Source organism: Uranotaenia lowii, chromosome 3, assembly GCF_029784155.1.
Source record: "Uranotaenia lowii strain MFRU-FL chromosome 3, ASM2978415v1, whole genome shotgun sequence".
NCBI classification, from domain to species: domain Eukaryota; kingdom Metazoa; phylum Arthropoda; class Insecta; order Diptera; family Culicidae; genus Uranotaenia; species Uranotaenia lowii.
The window spans coordinates 149,988,114-150,013,144 of record NC_073693.1 but is presented as its reverse complement, the minus strand read 5'-3'; the positions used below and the strand labels follow the sequence as shown (position 1 = coordinate 150,013,144).

The 25,031-nt window shown below is 39.5% G+C and overlaps 2 protein-coding genes across 3 annotated transcripts; one reads left to right on the top strand and one right to left on the bottom strand.

Annotated features, from left to right (window-relative positions):
* Positions 1-13: 13 nt before the first annotated feature.
* LOC129755776 (acetyl-coenzyme A transporter 1) lies at positions 14-3,473 on the bottom strand. 2 transcript variants are annotated; one of them, XM_055752422.1, is made up of 5 exons: positions 3,286-3,473; positions 2,812-3,183; positions 634-1,815; positions 358-575; positions 14-296 (listed from the first exon to the last, which is right to left on the bottom strand). In XM_055752422.1, the coding sequence occupies exons 2-4, from the start codon at positions 3,046-3,048 to the stop codon at positions 393-395; spliced, it is 1,602 nt and encodes a 533-aa protein (XP_055608397.1). In that variant the 5' UTR covers positions 3,049-3,183; positions 3,286-3,473; the 3' UTR covers positions 14-296; positions 358-392. The 2 variants fall into 2 exon arrangements, with proteins under 2 accessions (XP_055608397.1, XP_055608396.1); XM_055752421.1 differs by having other exon boundaries at positions 14-575.
* A 1,746-nt stretch (positions 3,474-5,219) lies between these two features.
* On the top strand, positions 5,220-8,089 carry LOC129755095 (uncharacterized). Its single transcript, XM_055751426.1, has 2 exons — positions 5,220-6,849; positions 6,913-8,089. The coding sequence occupies exon 2, from the start codon at positions 6,946-6,948 to the stop codon at positions 7,831-7,833; it is 888 nt and encodes a 295-aa protein (XP_055607401.1). The 5' UTR covers positions 5,220-6,849; positions 6,913-6,945; the 3' UTR covers positions 7,834-8,089.
* The last annotated feature ends 16,942 nt before the right edge of the window (positions 8,090-25,031 follow it).

Sequence of the window (25,031 nt, the reverse complement as noted above, 5' to 3'; positions counted from 1 at the left end):
ATACAAACTAACATGTAATTCAATATATAAATGTTTATCAAATACTTCTGCCTATCTTACGAAAGATCCCACTAAATTACATATCCTTTTGAACTATGTTTAGAAAAACTGAAATTTTTCTCAAATATTTCACTAGGAAACTGGAATTTTATTTTATTTGGAATTGTGCCATTTCGAACATGCTCCTAGAGCAAAAATGCATCTCACTTTGTCGCTGTTGAAAAAACTGACAAAAATCAACTTAGCTGCTGTCGTCCGTAATAAACTATTAAAATACATAAACGAATATATCCGATCTATAATAAATCAAAGTAATAACGCACACATCACAACTTAATTCTTCGGTGGATCTCTCACTATGTATGTCCAGGCTAGATCATCCTCATTAATTGCTAGCTAGTATGTGCTCGTTGTCTACGAACAACGCGCCATGCATTAAGTGGTAAATTCTGCAGATATCGAATTTTGTGCTTTCCCCACTGATACCACAAAATTCCGTAAACCAAGCAAATTACTATTTCTATATAGTAACCGTCAATTTCTATGTTGCATTTTCCTCCATCGTTTGTACAAATCTGTAAGAGATGTGTTATTTTGTTGATTTTTTTTATATTGTATGGTATAAAAACTTACCTCTTGATCAGTAGTGTTTGAGCATGTATTATCGTCGTTTATAGAGCATCGTTTCCACGTTAATACATCTACCATCCAGAGTACAACAGTTGTAGGCCAGTTACCGCCAAGGTTACTCAACGTATTAAGAAGGGTCATATAGGTTCCACCAACTGCAGGATCACTAACTCTCGCAAAAAACGCCATCACTGCCACAAACATACTATAGAGAGCAATTTGATAGAGCCCATAGTTGGTCAGCAAGATCATATAATAGTAATAAGGAACATGGTTATTGTAGATCATGACTGGAGTGAACCATACCACTGCTGCTGCCAATACGGTCATTCCAATTCGATAAGGAATTGCTCTGAGATAGACTTCCATTGGTCTTGGTCCTGTGGTATACTTACTTATCACAAGTGGCAAAATAATTTGCAGAGGGACTAATGGGACCACAAGCAACGCTAGTTTATCCTTGGGGACTCCTGCATCTATCAACTTTAGCGAGCTTACTGCATCGCAAGCGGCAAACCCTATTTTCACTGTCAGTAGGATGGCAGTTAAAATTAGTATCGGTTTCATTTTGATAATATCCAACAATAAACTGTATGTTTGTTTAATATCTAGCTCCATATGTTCTTCGCCACCGCGTTCAGCATTAGGCAGCGATTCCCGTTTGAATAGTGCCACCAAAGTAGTCGTCACCAGGAACACCAAGCCCCAGAACCACAAGAAACCTGGAAGGGTTACCATACCTTCATCCGATGGCTCAGAGCGCAAATATCCATTGCAGAATTCAGCCGATTCGAGTGCCATGAACGCGACGTATCCGAGGAAATATCCCGCAGTTTGTCCAACACTGTTGCAGGTTGATGCGTGTCCAACATTGCATCGTTTCAACATAGTTAAAGCCCATCCGTCAACAGCAATATCTTGGGTTGCAGCCAGGAAGTTGAGCGCAAAAAATATTCCTGTTAGAATTGGAATGTTAGGTGCCACCGTGACTGTTCCGCCTTCATCATTAGATCCCAGCCAACGATTGACTTGCATTGAAAGAATCAACATGAATATGCCAATTAAATACTGTGTTGGAATAAGCCATGACTTCCGGCGTCCGAATCTAGACCAGTACAGTGAATCCACTATTGGAGCCCAAAGCAACTTCATACTAAACGGCCAATGGGCGAAACTAAACTCCGCCTGAAAAATATCAAGATAGATCAAGATAAGTACATAAAACTTTTACGATGAGATCAACAAAACTAGCATATGAAGTCTAGTCCACACTCGGCAACTTGAACTGCGATTTTGGTTGCTGAGACTTGTTTATGTTTACATCATGGTTGCTGAAGGTCTCTCAAGCCTAGTCCACACTAGGAGACGGTTCGTCTCGAGACGGTTTCAGCGTCTCCCATTTTCTTCGGGAGACACTGAGACCGTATCAGGTTTCCAACAACAACAACAGACAACAAAGATCGTCTCATAACAAAAATCGCAGTTCATGTTGCCTAATGTGGACTATATAGGCTTCATAACTGTCGGGAAACTTGAGATGTGCATCTCATCAAATGTAAACATAAACAAGCCTCAGCAACCGAAACCGCAGTTAAAGTTGCCGGGTGTGGTCGAAGCTTTACATTCTAGCGGCGCGTTCGTAAATTGATTTTTTTGGGTGATGCATCAGTCGATTGATTTGTTTGGTAGATGTCAAATCACTTTCCATATGCTTTTGCATACGTTTGTTTGGAATTTACGAACGCCAGCATCGATAAAAAAAATCCCTTCGATAGAAAAAATCAATTTACGAACACGCCGTAGTTTTTCTAGTAGCATGAAGGACTTAGCATTCAGCATTGTATAACATATTTAATGTAGGTACATATTTATTTATTCTTCTTAATTAAGGTAATTATATGTACTTTTATATTAGGGGGTGAGAACCAAATGCCTTGTAGCGCAAAAACCATAAGGACTGTGTCCCGGTGCCATAAGTTCTATCAAAACATAAAATATAATATATGTAATAGGTACCATATTAACATACGCAATACAGCGATGCATATTCAACTATCTATTACCCTCCACTTATCAGCGTTTCAGGTGGCAAAGGTGATAAGACAAGTCACCATTAGAAATTTTGGTATACCTGCTGTCACACCTACTTTTAAGAAAACGCCACATCATTATTTTTCATACCTGCTGTTTGTAACTCGCGCCTCGATTCTGTAATAGCATCGGTATCGCAGAAGCCAGTCCTATCGGAATTCCTTGAAGCAAATAAAGAAAAAACAAAATTGCTATGTTGCCCCAGTCTCCACGGAGGTCACTCGGCTCCTGTCTGTCCTCGTCATGGTGTCTTGTGGGTTGATTATTTGTATCGCTTATCAGCAGCTGTTCCTGATCGTTGCGATCCTGGCGCTTGCGGACGCTCATGGTACACGCGATCTGGTCTCCTTATATCACGTTGGACTACTCCTCTTTAATTATTTTCAACGAGAGCGTTTCTAAAAGGTATATTTCTTCCCAAGCAACTATTCATAGATCCGCAAAAATGCCGTGTCCGCAGTACTAATAAAATGTATGGAAAATAAGTACACGTCATTAAAATGAATTTATTCGCTTACTCTAAACTATTCGCTATTTATTCGTTGCCAGGAAACTTTTACATACCTTCAAGGATCGAAACACTGCAGATTGAAGAATAGTCGGATTGATTTCCAACAAATACAAAATTTTTATTTTTGAATGTTCTGAATATTTAAATAATGCATAAAAGTAATATCTGTCACAGTCAAAAGCGCGTATCTGTTTTGATGTGCATATGGACATAAAGTTTCCAGAGGCAGCTCCGTAACAATAATGAGAGAATGAATTGTCATGACTTCATGAGTGAATATCGTGAATATACCCACCCGCTTAATAAAAATTCTACATACACTGACAGAACATTTAACACATTACTGTGTGAAATTTCACACATTTTGGAAATAAGTGACAAACACATTAAATGTGTGAAAGTACTGCTGCACATTGATATGAAACACCGCTCAAGGAAACGAAATGTGAGCGTTTCACACATTATGCAAAAAGCGTTTGAAACGGGAAAATGTGTAAAATAAAGAGGCGCTTAGAGAGGAAAATGTGTAAAATCCAGAAATCCCTTCTTCCATATTTCTGGATTGACGGATTCTGGATGACGTGTACTATTTTAATGAATGATTGGAACCGAATGAAATCCCACGGAAATTAAATACCAACCGTTATTTCAAAATAAACGACGCCATTTTTGCAACTCAGCTAAGAGCCACTAGATGTCGTTACCGGGAATTTCTTTTTTTCCATTTTTTCTACACGCTCAAACAATAATACCTTCAACCAATGAAAAATGCACACAAAGCCAAATTTATTTTCAGTCACTCAATCGAGTGTGAAAAAAATTATATGATTTTGCGGTTTTTGGCCTGTATTTGTTTTTGTATAGCCATAAAAATCACTACATCAAGACAAAATTGAAAAAAAAATTAGAATAAATGTTGCATTTGTATTAACATTGAATAATGTCTCTCTCAATTTGATATGTCACGAGCGAACTGGCAACATTTTTTAATAAAAAACCCACTTCTCAGCAAAATTTTGCTAGCGTGCAGCGGATTGACAAACTAAAAACCCTGGCTGGAAAACTTCAGTCGAAGATCAAGCCAAATTCGTCCGAAATCGGACAAATTGTCGGATGAAATCTCCTGACTGGGCAATTTTCGGTTCGGAAAAGTTGGCAGTGGCTGTGGCGGAAAATGACAGACGTCAGGTGGAGTTCCGGGGAAAAAAAAAAGTCGCGGGGTGCACACGAAGCTTCTCCCTGGGAGTCGAGATGCGAACTTGGAAGAGTACGGTTCGGTCCAATCAACGTCGGCCCAGCCAGGACGGCCGCGTTCGGTGGTGGTACGCGAAACAGCCAGGTGGTCTGTGGATTTGCAACGGAATCGGCAAAGTGAAGGGGATAGCACCCGGTGGCAGCAATATCAACAGTCGGGTCGTTCAGCAGCTACGAGACCGGAACAGCCAAGGCGGCTGTCTACTGTGTCGTTACCGGAAAAGCCCATGCGGTTCCTCCTCAGTGGTCAAAGTCGGAGCATGGACCGTTCAACAGTGCCTGGAAGCGGAAAAGCTAGGTCGGCGAAACCGGAACAATTCGGCCAGCGAGTCATTCCTGAATTGTCGGGGCCATTGGGTATCTGGCCAATCCACGACGGCGCAGCCTCCGCAGTGCCATTTCGCAACGACGTCAGCAGCGGAAACGGCAGGAGCGAGCCAGCCAGCTCCGAGTTTCGCGCCCAAGGAGGATCGAGGTTCCGGATGGAGGGAAATCACCGTGTTCATGTCGCAACATTGTGAACCGTCCGACGAGGCAGAACTGTGAGTAACACGCTTTTTAAAGGGGTAAAATGTTGCCAATATAATCTAAATTAAAACAAATAACAATCTTTTTATTTTGTGGGACCGACCACCAAAATGCTCTCAACATAAATTTTCGACGATGAATACAAATTTCAAGGTTCGTTCAGTATTATTTTATCTTTCATAAAATTGTTATTTCGCTAGGATTGGTGAAAAATTGATGCATATGTATAAGCGGATATCTGTAATGAATATAATGAAAGGGAGGAATATTTGAAGAATTTATAAAATTTTGATATCGAGTTGCTTTCTATAACCTTAAATTCTTAGGAAGTGTCCGGGTAACCTCCATGCAATTACTCTGCTCTGTCTAAGAGACCAAATTCGGTATTTGGAAGCTATTCCAATTTTCGAATATTTTCGCAAGTAGGTACTGAAGTCCTATCCTGACAGGAATGACGCGATTTTTACATGCTAGAAGAACATGTTTGAACAAAGATGGGTGGTGAAACTTTCAATTGATTAGATTTGAAATACTTCGTTATGAGTGAAATTTGTTGAAAAAAAAAATCTGATCCTAAACTAAAAGTGGAGTTTATCCATTCGAGGGGTATCATAAATTAACACACCAAACAGAAATCCTGCAGCAAATGTTAACTATTTTTAAAATTATAATTCATATTAAACCAGAACATAATTAAACTCTTATATATAGGTATTACCTTTCAACAAAATCAGTGGCTCAATACAAAACGAGTACCAAATGAGGCAACACGGCCAAAAGAAAAAGATTTTGTTTAAAGAGCATTGCTGAGCATCGATTGTTGCTTTTTCTACACCCAAAAAAAGAAAAGAAAAGAAAAATAGCTGAACGTTTTGGTGCGACCTGGAAGTAAATTTTGGGTTATTAATGAGTGTTTTTAACTCTTAACTTAAAGCTCATAAGAATCGAACTACATATATCAGCACCAACATGTGAAAAGGGTATAAAAGACAAAGTAAACAAAACCCGTTTTCAGGGGATTTAAATAGCTCATTATGAGCTCTACTTAACACAAAAATTGTTTTTAGCTTTTCAGTTTTCGTAAGATTTATAATGCAGTTTGAGTAAAGGATCTAAAAAATTAGAGCCATAAAATGACATTATCCTCACACAGATTATTTTATACACCCTTTACTCCACAACAAAGCAAACGGTCTAGATGCAAAAAATTAAAAGGGGAAGAATGCGGAAAGCTATTCACTCACTCCTGTAGCTAGAACCATAAGCCTTTGTAAAAAAAAATAGGGCAAATTTTATCTTAATCTCACTCACACATATGAGACATACAGTACAAAGCAAAGGGTGTATAAAACATTTAGACGAATTTCATACTCCAGCTAGGGTCTATAAACAATTGCGAGCTATTTTTCCATGATTACACCGTCGTATCGATAAAAACATATTTAGAATGATCCTACGCACCGTTTTAACCACATAGATTTGGAAGATTCCTCGTGAATTTAAATTAGCTATTTAAAACAGATTGCAAAATTTTCAAACGCGTTTTTCTCGAAACGTCATAAATGAACATAGACCCTTTTCACGTGTTGGTGCTGATATGATTTGAACCTCGGTCATACTTAATTTTGAGTTAAAAAAAAAGGAGCGTGCACGTGTTTCACAAACAAATCTGGGCACCTGGCAACCCAGTCTGGCATCCAAGTTTATGGCCGATCTCGCCTCGCCAGAGAAAACAGAAAGTTAGCATAAATATAAAATTTTATTCGAAGTTAGCCAATTTATTACAATTTTCTACTTGCTGAACAGGCGAAAATTTAAACATAAATTGTGAACAGGTATTCCTAAATGTTAAATTTATTTTAGGTAGTTTTTTTAATCAATCAATCTTTACGTTCCAGTGAAAACCAGTAAATTGCCCGTTGAGCCTTACGATGGACTCAAGTAACGGTCGTGAGAAAGTAGAGCTAAACAATTTGGTGAAAAATATCGTAAAAACATTGCTGACTACTTCAAAATACTTTCACTGCCCGTTTTGTGCGGATGAATATTTATTCGAATTCACATTGCGGCATCATTTGTTCAAAAGTCACGAAGAAGATTTATCTAAAATAGTCCAATCTCCAGACTCCAGTATCAAATTCTGTGGTAGCAATATTTGTCCTTATTGTGGATCGCTGTTTTACTATTTATCAGCTCTTCCAAAACATATTTTGAACAGTCACAGTCGTGATTGTTTAATCAAATGGCAAACCATCGAAAAAGAGAACAGTCTGCGGAAAAAGTATGCTGCCGAGCCAAGCATCAAATGTGTGCCTTGCTCTCCGGGTTTAAGTGATCTTTTCGAAGAACTAAGCACAAATTCCGGGAGGAAAAAAAACAGAAACTATCGTCGCAAAGCGTCTCCCTTATACAAATCCGCATTGAAGAATGCCAATCGAATATCAGCTTCCAAGCTCCACACACCGGAAGAATCGTGGGTAAGTTGTGATTTTGAATTTACATCGGTCTCACGACCTTCAACAAGTGCTCGAAGAGAACTTCAATTCGATGCATTGCTCAATGCTGACACGAGTGCTACGGATATCTCAGCACATTCCAACGTAAAGAAATCAAAAAAACAGCGGAGAAAATTTTCGTTCAAATTTCTGAAAACTAAGCTTAACTTTAGGAAGTACGTTATATCGAAATTTACCAAAAAGTATCACTGTAAAATTGTAACAAGCACGCCGAATAACTTCCTGGATGACTCTACCAGAGGTGATGAACGCATTTATAATCAAGAACGTTGGAATAGGATCCACTTGGATGATAGTTTGTAAGTTTTTGGAAGTATTAACTAAGGAATGTTAGTATTGATTGAGGTATAAGCAGTGGTATAAGTTTGATCTTTTTTCTATTTTAAAGGAAATACTCAACAAAAAATTTTCCGGGAAAATATTTTGACTTATTAACACGTTTCGAGAGTCTGCTTTTTGGCAAATAAAAAAAAATAAAAAAAATGTTATTTTACGTGGTATTCTAAGAAGTAGCAAAAAGAAATCATTTCAAGTAAGAAACAGGTAGACAGAGAGGTGACTATAGTAGTCACCCGATTCGCCCAGCAAGGAACAAAATCATTACCGTTCATCATTCCGCCTCCAAATGAATAAATGGGTGAATTTCCCAAGACGCCCCAGGCTTTGTGATTCCGAACTTACATGAAAATAAAAAAAAGGTGAAATTTACCGAGAAGCGATGATGAAAACGACATCTACGAGAATGAGGTGCATTTGGAGGATTCAGATGAAGCTAGTCCCTCAAATGCAGATCATTTTCGGATGATTGAGAGTTCTCCATCATCCACGATTGAAGATAGAACAACCCGGCTCCGAACCTTTTTCTGGTATATCTTTTTCTGGTCCTTGGGTGTTCTTCATCCGGCAGAAAAAAGATGGAAAACTTCTCAATGTGGTACAGCATTGACCAAGGTGAGACCAGACAAGTTCCGCGTAGTAGTGGCTGACCGAAAGGCTGCTAATGAAATTGTTGCCAACAATTTCTTTAATCTAGAATACCATGTTTTTATTCCGTCTCGAAACGTGGAGATCGAGGGCGTGATTACGGAAATGAGTCTGGAGGCAGATTACGTGAAGCGTCGTTAATGGAGTTAAAGTGTACTCGCCTTCAGCCTCATTTTGCGTGACCTTTGCGGGTACCGCCTTCCCTCACTTCGTTTAGATTGACGAAATGTTGAGGCTTCCTGTGCGACTCTTTGTGCCTCGCCCAATGAGTTGCAAAAGGTGCATTAAAATGGGACACACTGAGTCCCATTGTTGCAACAAGGCACGTTGCCCTCGTTGCGGAGATATACATGAGGATGGAGCGTGCTCAGCAGTAGAACAGAAATGTGTCTATTGCGGGGGCTCACCTTATGATATCTCTGTGTGCGAGGCATTTCAGAGTCGATGGGATAAGGGGAGGCGCTCTTTGAAAGAACGATCGAATCGTTCTTACGCCGCCATTTTGAAGAGCGCTTCTTCCCCGACTCATCCTCTGTCAGGTAATATTTTTTCAGCTCTGCCAGTTGACAATGAAGACACCACTGATGAAGAGACACCATTTGTTTTCGTAGCTTACTCCAGGAAACGTGCGAAAACAGCTACAAAGGCCTCAAAAGTTCCCAATAAAATACCAACAATCAGCCCTCCGGAAGCGTCAATAAAAAAGCGATTGCAGCAAAAAGAGAAAAAACTGATTCCCCCCCCCCCCCCCCCCGCCCCCCGGATTCCGCGCGACTTTTTCGCCTCAAAATAATTCCCCACCCGCGGGCACTCCAACTTTAGATGAGACTCCAATAAATAACGTGTCAGTGGACAAATCGAACGCTTTCAAAGTTTTTAGGAAACACGGAACTCTGGATAACTTCAACGCGTATTTTTCTCTTGAGCAGTAATCTGCCCCTATTCGCATATGAGTCCCATGTGTAAAAACTGCAAACCGAGAAAAACGCTTGTAAAGTTTGAAACTTGTTTTCATGAAAACAACCGTATGCATCGTTTGTTGGCAAAACCTATCAATAGTTCGAATAGAAAACACTTTAAAGAATACTTTTGTTTACTTTTGCGCTAATACTAACTAATAATTACGGAGAAATTTCAATAAAACACTCATGTGACTCATATGCGAATATTCTTAACCCTCGATCAGAGATTATTCGCAAATGAGTCTCTGGTGCTAAAGTTACCGGCAAGTGGCAAGTACTTTTCTAACATATTTTTTCCATTTGTTTACCATACTTTTTGATGACGGAAGAAAATTTTCGAAAGATCTTGATTCCAAACTGGTTTCAATCAAGGTTTTTTCGTCAAGTGGGATGTGTTTTTCCAAAACATTGTTTTCATTCGTATGAAATTGCTGCGAATTTATAAGACATCATCATCATTTACGGCGTGTTCGTAAACTGATTTGTTTGGGTGATGCATCGATTTGTTTGGTAGATGTCAAATCACCTTCCAATGCTTTTGCATACAGTTTGTTTAATTTACGAACGCCAGCATCGATAGAAAAAATCACTTCGATAGAACAAATCAATTTACGAACACGCCGTTAATTCAATGCGTGTTAAACGGATACGTGGATAACACCGACCAAAAGTCTGCTGGATTCAAGACAAAGAAGGAGATTTCTTCCGGGAAAATCTTCCTGGGTAATAAACGAAAACAGTGGTATTGATATTGTTGTGCATATAGAAAAAAGTAATGAAAAAAGTTTGTTATTTTGTTACCGAAACAACACTTCAAGTACCACCATCACACATTAGATCGTCGAAATCACCCACGAAGGATCCATCCTGACCGAAGACTGATCTATTGAGCGTTGTTCATCGGTTGATTTTTGTCGAAAAAATAATTTTGGTAGAATTAACCTGTGACTTATTAATGTTTTTTGTGACTATGAACCAGATTTCTTCGGAATCATTTTGCTACTTTACGATCAATTTTTATGTACATTAATGTTTTAAGCATTAAATAATTGATTTACTTCATTTTCTATCTATCCTTTACTTTAATTGTAAGCTCTGGCGCTGAATTTTGGTCATGGGACTCATATGCGAATATTTTTCACATGGGACACATCAGGGGTCATATTGTTTTCGAAATTTTGGGAACAAACTTCGAACAAAAACTTGTTTTATTGGTAAATTGGAGCACAAAGAAGCGTTTTCTATCGATAACTCAAAAACGCTGAAAATGCACATGGGACTCATATGCGAATAGGGGCAGTAATTTGAAAACCTGATCAAGGGGAAAAACGTGCGCATAGGCGTAATTTTGTGGGAGGTTTGTCGCGGGAAACATTCTTAAGCACTAACATTCGCATAAATGGATTTTCAATTTCTCACGGAAAATCTGTCCAGATTCCACACCTGTGCAAAAAATCATCGGAAGTGTGTCTCCGAACAGATGCGATCTGGATTCCAGCTTTTCAATGATCGAATTCTCACTTGCTCTCCTCTTTTGTAACAATTCAGCTCCAGGATTCGATAAAATAAAATTCAACTTATTGAAAAACCTCCCGGAGGCCGCCAAATTTCGCTTGTTGAATTTATTTAATCAATTCTTGGATGGAGCATAACATTGTTCCCGAAGATTGGAGACAAGTGAGAGTTATTGCTAGCCAAAAGCCTCACTGAACCAAACCAGGCTATGAAATTTAAAAGATTGATCCAATAAATCTTATAGTTCTGGTACTAATAGAAGCTAAAGACAAATCCAGTAAAAATTATAAGAAAGTCCAATAGATTACAAAATTTTTCTGTCCCAAGCAAAGTATACAAGAATTTCCTATAAATTTCATCAGTTTGAAAAAAGTACATTTGGCGGGATAAATCGTCCTTTCCGTGTACTTGAGTTCGTTTCAAGTTTGTTGGTTTTTCGATTGGTAAGTAAATTATTTTTAATGTGATTATCGAAATAGAAATTGATAAATTTCAAAATGCGCCGTGGATATTGATGATATATGTATCCTTCTTTAGGTAAATCTTTGTATCCCAGAGGGGTAGCAGCCCAGAAGAAAAACTCCGGATTTGAGCGGCTGCGAGTACGATTTTATACTACAACAGAACAGGTAATCCGCGATTTTAAAAATTAATTTATGTTGAAATTGAAATTGTGGTTTGCTTTTAGATTACATCAAATTGTCAGAATAGTCGGAAAAAAATAAATCTAATGTAGTCTGCAGACGGAAACACCAGATAGCAATACGAAATGTGGTCAGCGGCCAACACCTTAACCACACCCGATTTAAACGAAAAATTTGAGCATAGATGAATTGTCGGTACATTGCTAGTCCTCCAGAAAGTAGTGAATTGTGTGTGAAATTGTCGATCGAGTTTGTTTGGTAGACGAGAATAAAATGTATTGACTATCAATAAAAACTTCATATAATTATTCAACATGGAAATAAATTTGAATAAAACTAATAAACTGAACGAGCATATTTTATTACGCGATAAAATTATTCATTTCATTACATTAAACAATAAATTTTATGAATTTGGCTTGCTTTAAAATTCATTGGAATTCCTATAAATTCAATCCTTTCTCTATTGATAAAAAGTATTGGATTTTCTAGTAGTGCGAAAATACTAGAATTTCTAATAAAGCTTATAGCCCAATTTTGTTCAGTGTGGGAAACCTGCGTCCGATTTTAATTCGTACAGTCCAATAGCGATGTTGTCTTGCATTCGGAAATTGATGGAGAAAATCATTTTGTTCCGATTGGATAAATGGGTGGAAACAAATGGTCTCCTTTCTTTCAGATACTCAATTTGGGTTTCGAAGGGGCAAAGGGATACACGATTGTCTTGCTTTGCTGTCTTCAGAGATAAAAATGGCGTACGCAAAACATGAGCAAATGGCGTCAGTGTTTCTTTACATAAGACCATGCCCACCAATGGTTGCTAAACCTCGAATCGAGTACATTCAGCAACATATCTATCAACCCATCATCGCACCAACAGTTGCTAACTTGATTCGAGAAATAGCATTCGAGCAGTAGGTTGTTACAGGATTCGTTTATGTAGCAACCCGGTAGCAACGCAGCTGGTCGTTGCCTTCAGAAAATAAACAAACACAAATATCAACCTGGATGGCAACAATGGGTGCGAAAATCAGTAAATAGATAAAAACGCAACCAATCAAACCATCTAAAATACCGACCGAAATAACCGATCCACTGAGTCTCATCTGCATAAACCTTTACAAGATACTTTAGACAGGTTGTCAACCTGGGCTTTGAGGCTCGGGATTGAGTTTTCTCCACAGAAAACGGAAATGGTTGTTTTCTCTAAAAAACATTGACCTGCTTAACCTAAACTTCAACTCCTTGGCAGATCAATCACTCAATCGAGGTGTTTTAAGTATCTTGGGGTTTATTTCGATTCCGAATGTACCTGGAGAGCCCACATTGAGTATCTGAAAGGAAAATGCTAATAAAGAATCAATTTTCTCCGATCAATCCCTGGCACCTGGTGGGGAGCCTACCCAGAAGATCTTTTAAAATTGTATCGAACAACAATTCTCTCAGTGATGGAATATGGTAGCTTCTGTTTCCAGTCAGCTGCCAAAACTCACCTCATAAAACTCGAGCGTATCCAATACCGTTGTCTTCGCATCGCTTTGGTGAGGTCATGAACCCATTGGTGATCGTAAATTTTGAAAGGCTACTTGAGCAAAATCTTCAAACCAGATTATGTCTATATACCATGTCTTCATGTCCATGCAGATTAATCCTTTTTCATATTCTCCAACTCGTGTTTACATCCCAGACTACGACAAATCTTCTGTCCAGATTGATTTGTCTATGCAGCAAGAAATTCGTGGAATCCCTGATTCGCATCGTCCACTTCTGATTCCAAGAATTTTCAATGCTATAGACACGTCGATGCTGACAAAATGTACTGTACAGATGGGTCGCTAATACAGAAATCAATGGGATTTGGAGTTTTTAAAGAAATAACTACCGCCTCAAATAACCTCCATCCACCATGTTCGGTATACATCACAGAGTTATGAGCCATTTACTGGGCGTTGGACAGCGTCGTTTCAAGGCCAGTAGGACACTACTATATTATAACGGACAGCCTCAGTTCTGTTCAAGCAATCTGTTCAATAAGACCGGAAAAGCACTCACCGTATTTCCTCGGGAAGATACGGGAAATTCTGAGTGCCTTATCAAGACGTTGCTTTGCCATCACCTTCGTTTGGGCCCCTCACATTGCTCGATTATATGGGCAATTAGAGGGCGGACTTTCTGGCAAAGATGGGGGCGATAGAAGGCGACACGCACACGTATCACCGTGAAATCGTCTTCAACGAATTTTACTTCTTAGATCAAAGAAACTCTCTTGTCAACTTGCAGCGCAAATGGGACGAGGATGAGTTGGGTAAGCCTTAAACCAAAAATTATCCATTACAAGATTCGGAACTCTTGCAGAAATCGACGGACAAAATCCAAAAGCGCCACCATCAAATGCTGCGGCAGAAATGCAACTATTCAGTAAAACACGCTAAGAAAAAAAAACCAATTTATATTACACGGTTGGAAATAACTAGCATTTTGAAGGTTCATTTGCACAACAAACACACTGAGATCTTTCTCTACGTGGTCTTGGCTCTCCAAAATTAGCACAGTTTTTCGGAATCAGAGTCGTCATTCGCTATTCAAAGCTTTTTTTTACTTGGGGGCCGTTCAGATACCACGTGGATAGAAAAATGCGATTTTAGACCCCCTCCTTCCTCTACGTGGACAAGCGTGGACGTTTGGCAAACCCTAAACCCGTCCTCGGATGTCCCGGTGGACAGGTTTGAATTTTTTTTCTAAATCTCATTTGACAGTTAGAAAACACTACTTTCTGCTTTTTTGTTATAGAAATAGCTGGTTTTGAAAAAAAGCGAAATAGCATTTCCTATTATGAAATAATTTTAAAATTTTAAATTTCTTAATTATGTTATTTATCATTTGCTTTCAAGTGGCTACTAGATGTTTAAACTTAAACTGGAAAACTCTGCTATTTTAAGATTTTGAATTAATCATCTTAATAAAACTAGATAAAATTTATCTTCATCTGAATGAATTCAAATAAATTAAATTAAGACTTTGGTAAAACAATCTGTATTATATATCTTGTTATAACATAAATCAGGATCCCAATCAAAATAAATACTTGGCCAAGTCATCAAAACCCTTAATCGCATTTTCCTCAGCACTGTTCCGTGGAATTTGGAATCAATGATCAGGCTCAACCAGATATGCAATACAAATAAGTTATCTGTTTAAATTGAAGACTATTATTTTAATTGAGGAATCTGAATGCGCAAAAACGAGTCAGGTTCTCAATTAAATTGAGTCAGTGGCATAGCATTTCTCCAAAAATTGGCGAAAGTATGTCAGAGTACATTTTGCAAATGTATTCCAAATTTGAACAAAAGCATATTAGAGTGCATTTGAACCCCCCGGAACGAGGGGTACAAGTGAAAAATTCAATTAACGAGAAATGTTGACCTTTTCTGTCAGTAGATGGTGTTAAGGTTTGTTAAAATATTGTCGGGATTTTATTCGTATATTTTTTCCGTCTCATGTCCAATCATTATTCCTTAGACGCGGTACTCTACCGTTTCGACATTGCTGGCAGCAATTTGTGTATATGCGGCCAAGGTTACCATGACATCGAGCATATTGTCTGGTCGTGTTGTCGCCAGAACGAATTTAATAGACTTCCTTCGGGCCCGAGGAAAACCACCTTACGTCCCAGTGAGAGATATACTATCTGTGCTAAATTTGGACCACATGCTCGAAATCTATCTTTTTCAAAAATCTATCGACCTTCGTCTATAATTCTTTTTATTTTCATGGTTCCCTTTCTTATCTTCTTTTTCTTTAAAATGTAGGAAGTAGGAAGATATAGAAGGGGGAGGTGGCCTGTTTTATAATTTTTTACATAACTCAAAAACTAATTAAGCAAATGGAACCAAATTTGGCTGGAAGGGTATTTGGGAACGAGACATATTCTAATGATTTTTTGAGACCCCTTGCTTCTTCCAGCGGGGAGAAAGAAAAAAGGGAAGGAAGTTTCATACAGTTTTTACTGTATAACTCGAGAACTATAACAACAAGTGGAAACAATTTTGGCATGGAACGAAGAACGGCGCGATTTTTCATATGGTTTTGAACTGTTGTGGGTTTTCGTTCAATGAATACGGTGTGGAAATATGTGGTATCGAGAAATCGAAGTAGTCATATGATTTAAATAGACTAAAAAGTGAATTGACATATTCCCAGATTACGAGACGGTTCATTAGAGCAAGTCCAATGGTGTTGGGAAAAAGTGGTAGGAATTTTGACAGCTGTAGCACAGATGGTCATTCGTTTCGCATCACTCGGTGAAGAAGGTCGCGTTTTATTTTTCGCAGTGATAGTGTGTGGAAAAGGTTCTCCGTTAGCGAATTAAATAGTTTCAGCTGTTACCTACCATATTTGGACTTACGTGCCGCTACCGGTAATAAAGACAACGGAGTTCGGCAGTTTATTTTCCCCAAAGTGAATCTTGGGGTTTTTTTTTCCTTTCCCCGGCTGAGTGAAATCGTGCGCCCATTGTTTCGCCACAGCAAGCCACGGCTGGCTGCCAGCAGCCGGCGTTTCAGTTGTGTGGAAACAAAAGACCACACTTTTGGATCGATTGCAGTCTGGTATAGGGTTACCAGTAGAATAAGTATCGATTGATTTGTTTTTTTCCTTTTCCTTTTGTGTGTGTGTTTTCTATTTCTTTTTATCGTTTTGCTTACGGATATACATTATTATTATTATTATTTTATTTTGTTTCTATCTCGGTTAATAGTGATTTGTGTTTCATAATTAGGTAATAATTACTTTGAAGGTTTTGCTCTCCACTCGTGCCCGGTATGTCGGAAAGCAACCGACTATCGGATGACGACGGCGAGGATGATGAGAATTCTCCACTTTCCAAGGAGAATATTTTCGAGGACAATTTCCCTAATACCCCTCTCCAACCAATGTACATTTCTGATACGGAAGATTCTCCTCTCCCTGCTACCAACCCAATTCAGCAACCAGTAAGCTCAGCATTCTTTAAATTCGGTACTTCTCGCTCCTCTCCAACAATTGGAGCTACTTCCCTAACACCGAACCAAGCTAACTCCCCTACTGAAGATGTTACCGAATATACTCCTCGTCGTCGGGTTTACCAACCTGAATCGACGGGACCTTGGGTGGTTTACATCCGGTCCAAACCGAATGGGAAATCACCCAATGTGATTTCAATTGCCCGAGACCTTGATCGATCTTACCCTTCCGTAATTAGCTACCAGCCAATGAGACCGCACAAGATGCGCATTGTTGTTGGTAGCTTGAAGGAAGCAAATGCCATTGCTTGTGACCCGAAGTTTACGATCGAATACCGCGTTTACGTTCCCGCTCGTGACGTGGAAATCGACGGAGTGGTAACGGAAGAGGGTTTGACCGTCGATGATCTGGTGAAGTCCGGGGTTGGCCGATTCAAAGACCCTGCTCTTCCCACGATCAAGGTGTTGGACGCGCGTCAACTAAAGTCAGCATCTGACGAGGGGGAAAAACGGACGTTTTCCCTGTCGAACTCTTTTCGGGTTACCTTTTCCGGCACTGCACTTCCTGATTACGTTGCGATCGGGAAGGTTCGTCTACCTGTGAGACTTTATGTGCCTTCGGTCATGTTCTGCCAGAAGTGCAAGCAGTTGGATCATACGGCCGCCTACTGTTGCAATCAGGCACGCTGCTCTAAGTGCGGGGAGAAGCATGAGGAAGCTTCGTGTACAACACCAGCAGCAAACAGATGTTTGTATTGCACTGGGGAAGCATCTCATGCTCTCTCGGCGTGTCCGAAGTACATATCGCGCCGGGAAAAAATCAAGACTTCTCTAAAAACTCGTGTCAAAACATCCTATAGAGACATGCTGATAAAGTCTTTGCCAATCGTCTCAGAAAATCAGTTTGGCCTTCTAAGTGAGAATGAGTCCGAAGGGGAGGATCCATGTGAAGGAACATCAACTGGGCCATCCCTCAATAAAAAAGTTTCACAGGCTCCAAAAAGGAAACGCACAACTAACACACAACCCCTATTAGCTGCCAGCAAAATTAAAACTAAAAGAAATCCTCAAAGTGGAAATAGTAATTCTTCCCCTCCTATTCAGAATCCTCCGGGTTTTAATCCATCCCCGAAGGACTTCCCTCCACTTTCTGGGAAGTCAAAACCCCAGGCTTCCCTTCAGAATTCAGGCCCATCAGTAGCTAACAGGAATGCAACAATTTCCAGAGAAACTGCATCTGATCCGTCGTCGAATAGATTTCCCAGCTTTTCGGCTGATGGTAAGATGAAATTCTCGGAAATTGTTGCGTTCATCCTGGACTTTTTCAGTGTACCAGCAGGATGGAGAACTATGATTAATATGTTTGTACCCCTTTTGAGAGAAATTTTAAAAAAAAAAGCTCTCACCATGACCCTCATTTCAGAAACAATTTCTTTTGATGGCTAATTCATTCAATGAGGGAAGAGAAATTGTTTCTGTATTACAATGGAACTGCAGAAGTATTCTACCAAAATTAGACTCTTTTCAAGCTTTGGTACACAATTTGAATTGTGATGTATTCGCCTTATGCGAAACTTGGCTTTCTCCTAACGTAGATTTCAACTTCCACAGCCACAACATAATTCGCCTGGACCGTGATGGTCAAAGAGGGGGTGGTGTTCTTTTGGGGATCAAGAAATGCCACTCTTTCTATCGTATTCCACTACAACCATCTCCAGGTATTGAAGTCGTTAGTTGCCAAGCTAGGATAAAAGGTCAAGACCTTTGCCTAGCCTCGGTTTATATTCCGCCATCTTCAAGCGTGAGCCGGAACCAATTGGCGAATATCATTTCACTTCTCCCGGAACCCCGGTTAGTTCTGGGAGATTTCAACTCCCATGGCGTGGGCTGGGGTAGCTCACGTGATGATGATCGTGCTAACATTATTTATGAGCTGTGCGACGACTTCAACATGACTGTCTTAAACAATGGGGAAGTGACTCGAATTAATGGATCCCAATCACAGCATAGTATTTTAGACCTTTCTCTAGCTTCTTCCTCTCTGAGCTTGGATTGTACGTGGAAGGTAATCCAAGACCCTCAGGGAAGCGATCATTTGCCTATCAATATTTCTATCATCAGTGGTCGTAGTCCACTCGAAGAAATCAATATTCCTTATGACCTCACAAGGAATATAGATTGGAAAAAGTATGCATCGGGTGTCATTGAAGCCATCGACTCAACGGACGAACTGCCTCCGGAGGCAGAGTACAGTTTCATTTCCGGGACAATTGTGGACTGTGCAATCGGGGCACAGGTCAGACGGAATGTGAATTCGACGATACAAAAACGGCCTCCCACTCCGTGGTGGGATGGAGACTGCTCACGTGCACGAGGAGAAAAGTGCAAGGCGTTTGTCGAGTTTCGCAGAACCGGATTGCCAGAGAAGTTCCAACGTTACTTGGCCTTGGAACGCAAGTTCAAGAACTTGATCAGGGGCAAGAAACGTGGGTACTGGCGGCGATTCGTTGATGGGTTATCTCGAGAAACGTCTCTGCGCACACTTTGGCAAACAGCACGAAACATGCGTAATCACACTCCCACGAACGAAAGTGAGGAAAGCTCGAGTCGATGGCTGACACAGTTCGCGAAAAAGGTCTGCCCGGACGCAGCACCAGCTCAGAAACACTATTGGGATACAGAGAATAGTTCCGAATCAGAGGATCAATTCTCGATGGTCGAACTTTCACTTGCGCTCTGGTCTTGCAACAATTCAGCTCCCGGACTGGATAGAATCAAATTCAACTTGTTGAAGAATCTGCCAGATACCGCTAAAAAACGCTTGTTGAATTTATTCAATAAGTGTTTGGAGCTGAACATTGTTCCGCATGACTGGAGACAAGTGAAAGTCATCGCCATCCAAAAACCGGGAAAACCAGCTTCTGAATACAATTCGTATAGGCCGATTGCGATGCTCTCGTGTCTCCGGAAATTGCTCGAAAAAATGATTCTCTTTCGGCTGGATAAATGGGTTGAATCAAACAACCTGTTGTCAAGTACACAATTTGGATTCCGTAGAGGCAAGGGTACGAACGACTGTCTAGCATTACTTTCATCAGACATTCAATTGGCGTTTGCCCAAAAAGAGCAGATGGGGGCAGTATTTCTGGACATCAAAGGGGCATTCGATTCGGTGTCCATAGAAGTGCTATCAAGTAATCTTAACTCTTGCGGACTTTCACCAATATTGAACAATTTTCTATACAACCTGTTGTCTGAAAAAATCATGCATTTTAGTCATGGAGAAACCAACGTTGAACGCATTAGTTACATGGGTCTACCCCAAGGCTCATGTTTAAGCCCCCTGCTATACAACTTTTATATCCGAGAAATCGATGCTTGTATCGCACAAAATTGCACGCTACGACAGCTTGCGGATGACTGTGTTGTTCACATCACAGGTAAAACAGACACTCAAATAAAACCTCCTTTGCAAGAAACTCTAAATAACTTATCACATTGGGCCAGGAATCTAGGTATCGAGTTTTCACCTAGTAAAACCGAGTTAGTAGTTTTTTCAAGGAAGCATTCCCCTCCTCAAATAGAGCTCCTTATGATGGGTAGAACTCTAACTCAATCTCTTAGTTTTAAATATTTGGGTGTCTGGTTCGACTCTAAATGCCTCTGGGGAAAACATATTAGGTACTTGACTCAAAAATGCCAAAAGAGAATCAATTTTCTTCGAACGATTACTGGAACCTGGTGGGGTGCTCATCCACAGGACCTCATCAGGTTATACCAAACAACGATACTGTCGGTCATAGAATACGGAAGCTTTTGCTTTGGGTCCGCCGCGGATACCCACTTGATTAAACTAGAACGAATACAGTATCGTTGTTTGCGTATTGCCATGGGTTGTATGCAGTCGACACATACGATGTGTCTCGAAGTACTGGCGGGAGTAATGCCGTTGAAAAATCGATTCTTCGATTTATCGCTACGTTTCCTAATTCGAAGTGAAACTATGAATCCTTTGGTGATAGAAAATTTGAAAAGGCTTATGAATATTAATTCGCAAGTAAAATATGTAAATGATTATAAAACTTTTAGTCAATTAGAAATAAATCCTTCTTTATTAAATTCGGACACGAGTCACTTTTACCCGAGTAGCAGTTCCTTGATAAGATTCGATCTGTCCATGACCGCTGACATCCGTGGAATACCAGATCACGTCCGACCCAACATCATTCCTTCAATCTTTGCTTCAAAAGTACGTGAAATTGATCCTTTAAAAATGTTCTTTACTGATGGTTCTAGAATCGACAACGCGACTGGCTTCGCAGTGTATAATGAGGGCTTTGAAGCTTCGTTCAAGCTTCGAGAGCCATGCTCCGTTTACACTGCTGAGCTAGCCGCTATTTACTGCACCTTGGAACACATTCGCACACTGCCCGTAGACCACTATTTCATCTACTCGGATAGTCTCAGCTCCGTTGAGGCAATTCGATCGATGAAACTGATGAAGCGCTCTTCCCATTTCTTGCTGGAAATTTCAGGGTTATTGGGCGCTTTGATCGAAAATTCGTATAGGATTACCTTAGCTTGGATCCCGTCTCATTGTCTTATACAAGGCAATGAGAAGGCGGACTCATTGGCTAAGGTGGGCGCGTTACAAGGTGAAATCTTTGAGAGGATTATAACTTACAATGAATATTTTTCAATACCTCGCACTTTAGCGATTAACGCTTGGCAGTCTAGCTGGGATGATGGCACAAAGGGACGTTGGCTCCATACGATTATCCCTAAGGTCCCGACGAAGGCATGGTTTAAGCATTTCAACATGAGTCGCGATTTCATTCGCGTGGTTTCTCGGCTCATGTCAAATCACTGCCGGCTTGACGCGCATTTGTTTCGTATACAACTAGTTACAAGCAATGTTTGTGTTTGTGGGGATGGCTACCACGACATTGATCATGTTGTGTGGACGTGTGAACGGTTTGATCGATCGAGGGCTTGGCTACTGGATACCCTTAGGGCCCGACGTAAACCACCCGATGTTCCAATTCGAGACATCTTGGCAAAACTATCTGGAGTATTTGTACCCTATCTACAAATACCTTAAAATGTCTGACTTGGTCGTTTAGTCCTCTTTCCTTCGTAACTTTTTCCCTGTATATGTACCCTTTTAATGTTCATTTTATCTATTCAATAGAGCAACCTACCATCTAATGGGTTCCACAATCTCTACCAGAAGTCTGGCCAGAAAGACGACAATCAAGAGTAGCTACAGTATCCACAGCTACAGGAAGCCACCACCGAGTCCAGATGGAAAAACGTCTTCAAAAGTGAACCATAAATGCTCCCCTTCCCTTCCTTAAATTAGTATACAACTAACAGTTGAGTCCCCGCGACTATTACGGATCCCCCTTCTACTAACATAGATTAATTAAGTGATACACTCGGCAAAATTAAACTTTATCAGTAAAATGCCTTAATAAACAAACCTATGATTAAAAAAAAAAAAAAAAAGCACAGATGGGAATTTTTGTATCGTGAAAAATAGATCAAAAATGTTGGCCGTCCACCGGTGTGATAGAAAACGAAGGTATAAAATTGGGGGAAACCAGCGATGCCAAGTGCATTTGCTGTTCATTTTTTTTTACTATTTTTCCTATTTCGAATTGATCGTTTAAAAATTGAAATCAAATTCACTTTATTGAAATAGTAGTGCTAATACCATTCTTAAAACTTTTTCTAAGTTGTTGAGAGAGTTTTGCATTGGATAAGTATACAAGTTTCACTCAACTGAGCATGTCTCATCTATGAAACAACAGCTTTGTTGATTTTGTTTGGTTCCGGCACGATTTTTTTCATAAACGCTTACAAATCTTTTAAAAAAGTGCTCATTTTCTGCATTCCGGCAGCACAACCTAAAATTTGGAATATGGGGTTTAATTATAAAATAATTTGCGTTTGATATGATTGACACTCGACGAATTAACAGCGAGGGTTCCGTTTTCTAAAGATGATGGACCATTAAAGGCGACGCTAAAACTTTGATACCGGACATTCCGACGGAATAACATTTTTCAAATAAAAAAATTAAACTCCTACTCCTGAAAACCGCTCAAACAAACAAAATTTATTTACCCAGCTTTCTGGCATCTCTGCGCCTCGAAATGTATGATAGCCAATTCAATTGGCAAGGGCATGACAAAAATTGGCTGTAGGTTTTAAAGAGTTGATTAACTTCTTTGTAATTTGTATCAATTTAAGTATTTATTTAATATAAGAGAATTGTTTACAAAAGAAAATATCACTTTATGTTAAAATCCTAAAATTGGTCAATTTCCTTTATTTTCCCCTCAACTAAGGTTTTGAGCATAAGAAAGATGGCAGCACCGAAGCGTTTCATGCACGAATACTGTATTGCAACGCCGACTGTATCACTCGGTTCGGTGTTGCAAAACATCGTGTTTTTCTATCACCCTCGGCCAAAAAGTGTTATACGATACAAATTTTGCAGCGCGAAACTGTTCGAATATCAGATTTTACCAACACCGGTGTACGGCAAATGTGTTGTGATGTGTTGTAAACCTTCAAAATTTCTATCTCCATCTCAACCAGTGAACTTGCTTTTAGTATATTTGGTCGATCAGTGCATCTATTTGCGGTGCCAGTTTGATAATTATCTCAGATATCATATTGGCGACGAGGATAAAACTGTAAGTAACTATAAATTACTCCAGAATAGTGAAAGGAATACGCGGAAAGTTTTTTTTTGCATTGGAAAGAAATGCTAAGCTACTATAACAACTGGTCAACAGACGATACTTATTTTATCTGTGTAATATGATGAAAAGATTATGATCATTTTTGTCTTCCACCCAGTTTTTTTTGTAGATAGATAAGTCTGTTCTTAAAAAGAACTTAATTTTGTGTTTTGTCGGAGTGGATTACAGAAAGTACAGCAAAGGGAAAGTACCAGAGGACTGACGTACATGCCAGCACGTTGTGCCAGTGCGGAGTAAGTTTTGACGGTTGCAGGAAAAGATACTCAACTTTAAATGAATGGTTCTATACAAACCAAGATTTTCTATCATCATCCGGTTACTTGAACTGGCACTGGGAAACGAATCTTGGGGACAGTTGCACTATGGCAAAGAACAGGTAAGTTCTGAGAAAGAAGAAATTGAAAGTGGAGGTTTCTTTTCATTTCGAAACGATCGGACTGGTTTGCATAATGAAAATCATGACGAAGTGAATTTGCTTTTATGAAAAAAACTATGATCAAGTGGGATCGCCACTTTTAAAAAATGATTAGGCGGGTTCGCCATTCAAAAATAAAATGTGATAAGGCGGGTTCGCCATTTTTGGACAAAACTGATAAGGCGGGTTCGCCACTTGGAAAAATATGAGCGAGTTCGCCATTATTGAAAAGAGATCAGGCGGGTTCGCCACATGAAAAAAGTGTGATCAGGCGGGTTCGCCATTTGAAAAAAGATAAGGCGGGTTCGCCACTTGAAAAGATTAGGCGGGTTCGCCATCAATGGAATGAGATAAGGCGGGTTCGCCATTTGAAAAAAAAGATGAGGCGGGTTCGCCATTTAAAAAAAAATGAGGCGGGTTCGCCACTTGAAAAAAGATGAGGCGGGTTCGCCATTAAAAAAATAATAAAAAGGTGGATTCGCCACGGGTTAAGATATAATTCGCTATTAAAAGAAAAGGTTGACGAAGAGTCAGTGTGGGTTCGCCTTTTATAAAATAAGGCGACTTCAACAATGATTTTGTATTTATGGACCGACGTTAAGTCAACAAGAAACTATTACAACTCAGAGAGAGGAATTAAAAAGTTAGACTATTTTTATATTATCAAATAGATATATTTTAATGTGATCTTGCGACTAGAACTTCAGTGACAGCTCATCGGCATACTTGTTTAAAAATGTTTACAGGAAACCTTCAAACAAGCTGTTTATATTTGTAAGTACACAGCTGGTCTAAAAATGTCAAGTGCATTAGACATGAAAAATTTTAGAAGAATTCATCATTGAAAAATAACGTTTAGGTGAGTGTAAAAAATAACAAGAATTCGTTATTGAAAAAACAAGGCGAGGTCGCAATTGGAAAAAGTGATCAGAAGGATTTGCTTTTACTAACAAAAGAGGAGCATATTTTTCATTGGTAGTAAATGGAGAGAAAGGTTATGTCATAAGAAAAAGAATCGAGCGAGTTTGTCGTGACCAAAATCAACCAAGTTTCGTCGATAGAAGTAATGAGAAAGGTTTCTAGAATCTTGCGCAAATTAAACACAGGTATCAGGAGAACAATGTCCTCTTTTGTTGGAAAAATCGTCTTTAAAGTAAAGGAGGAATGTGGTATCGAGAAATCGAAGTAGTCATATGATTTAAATAGAC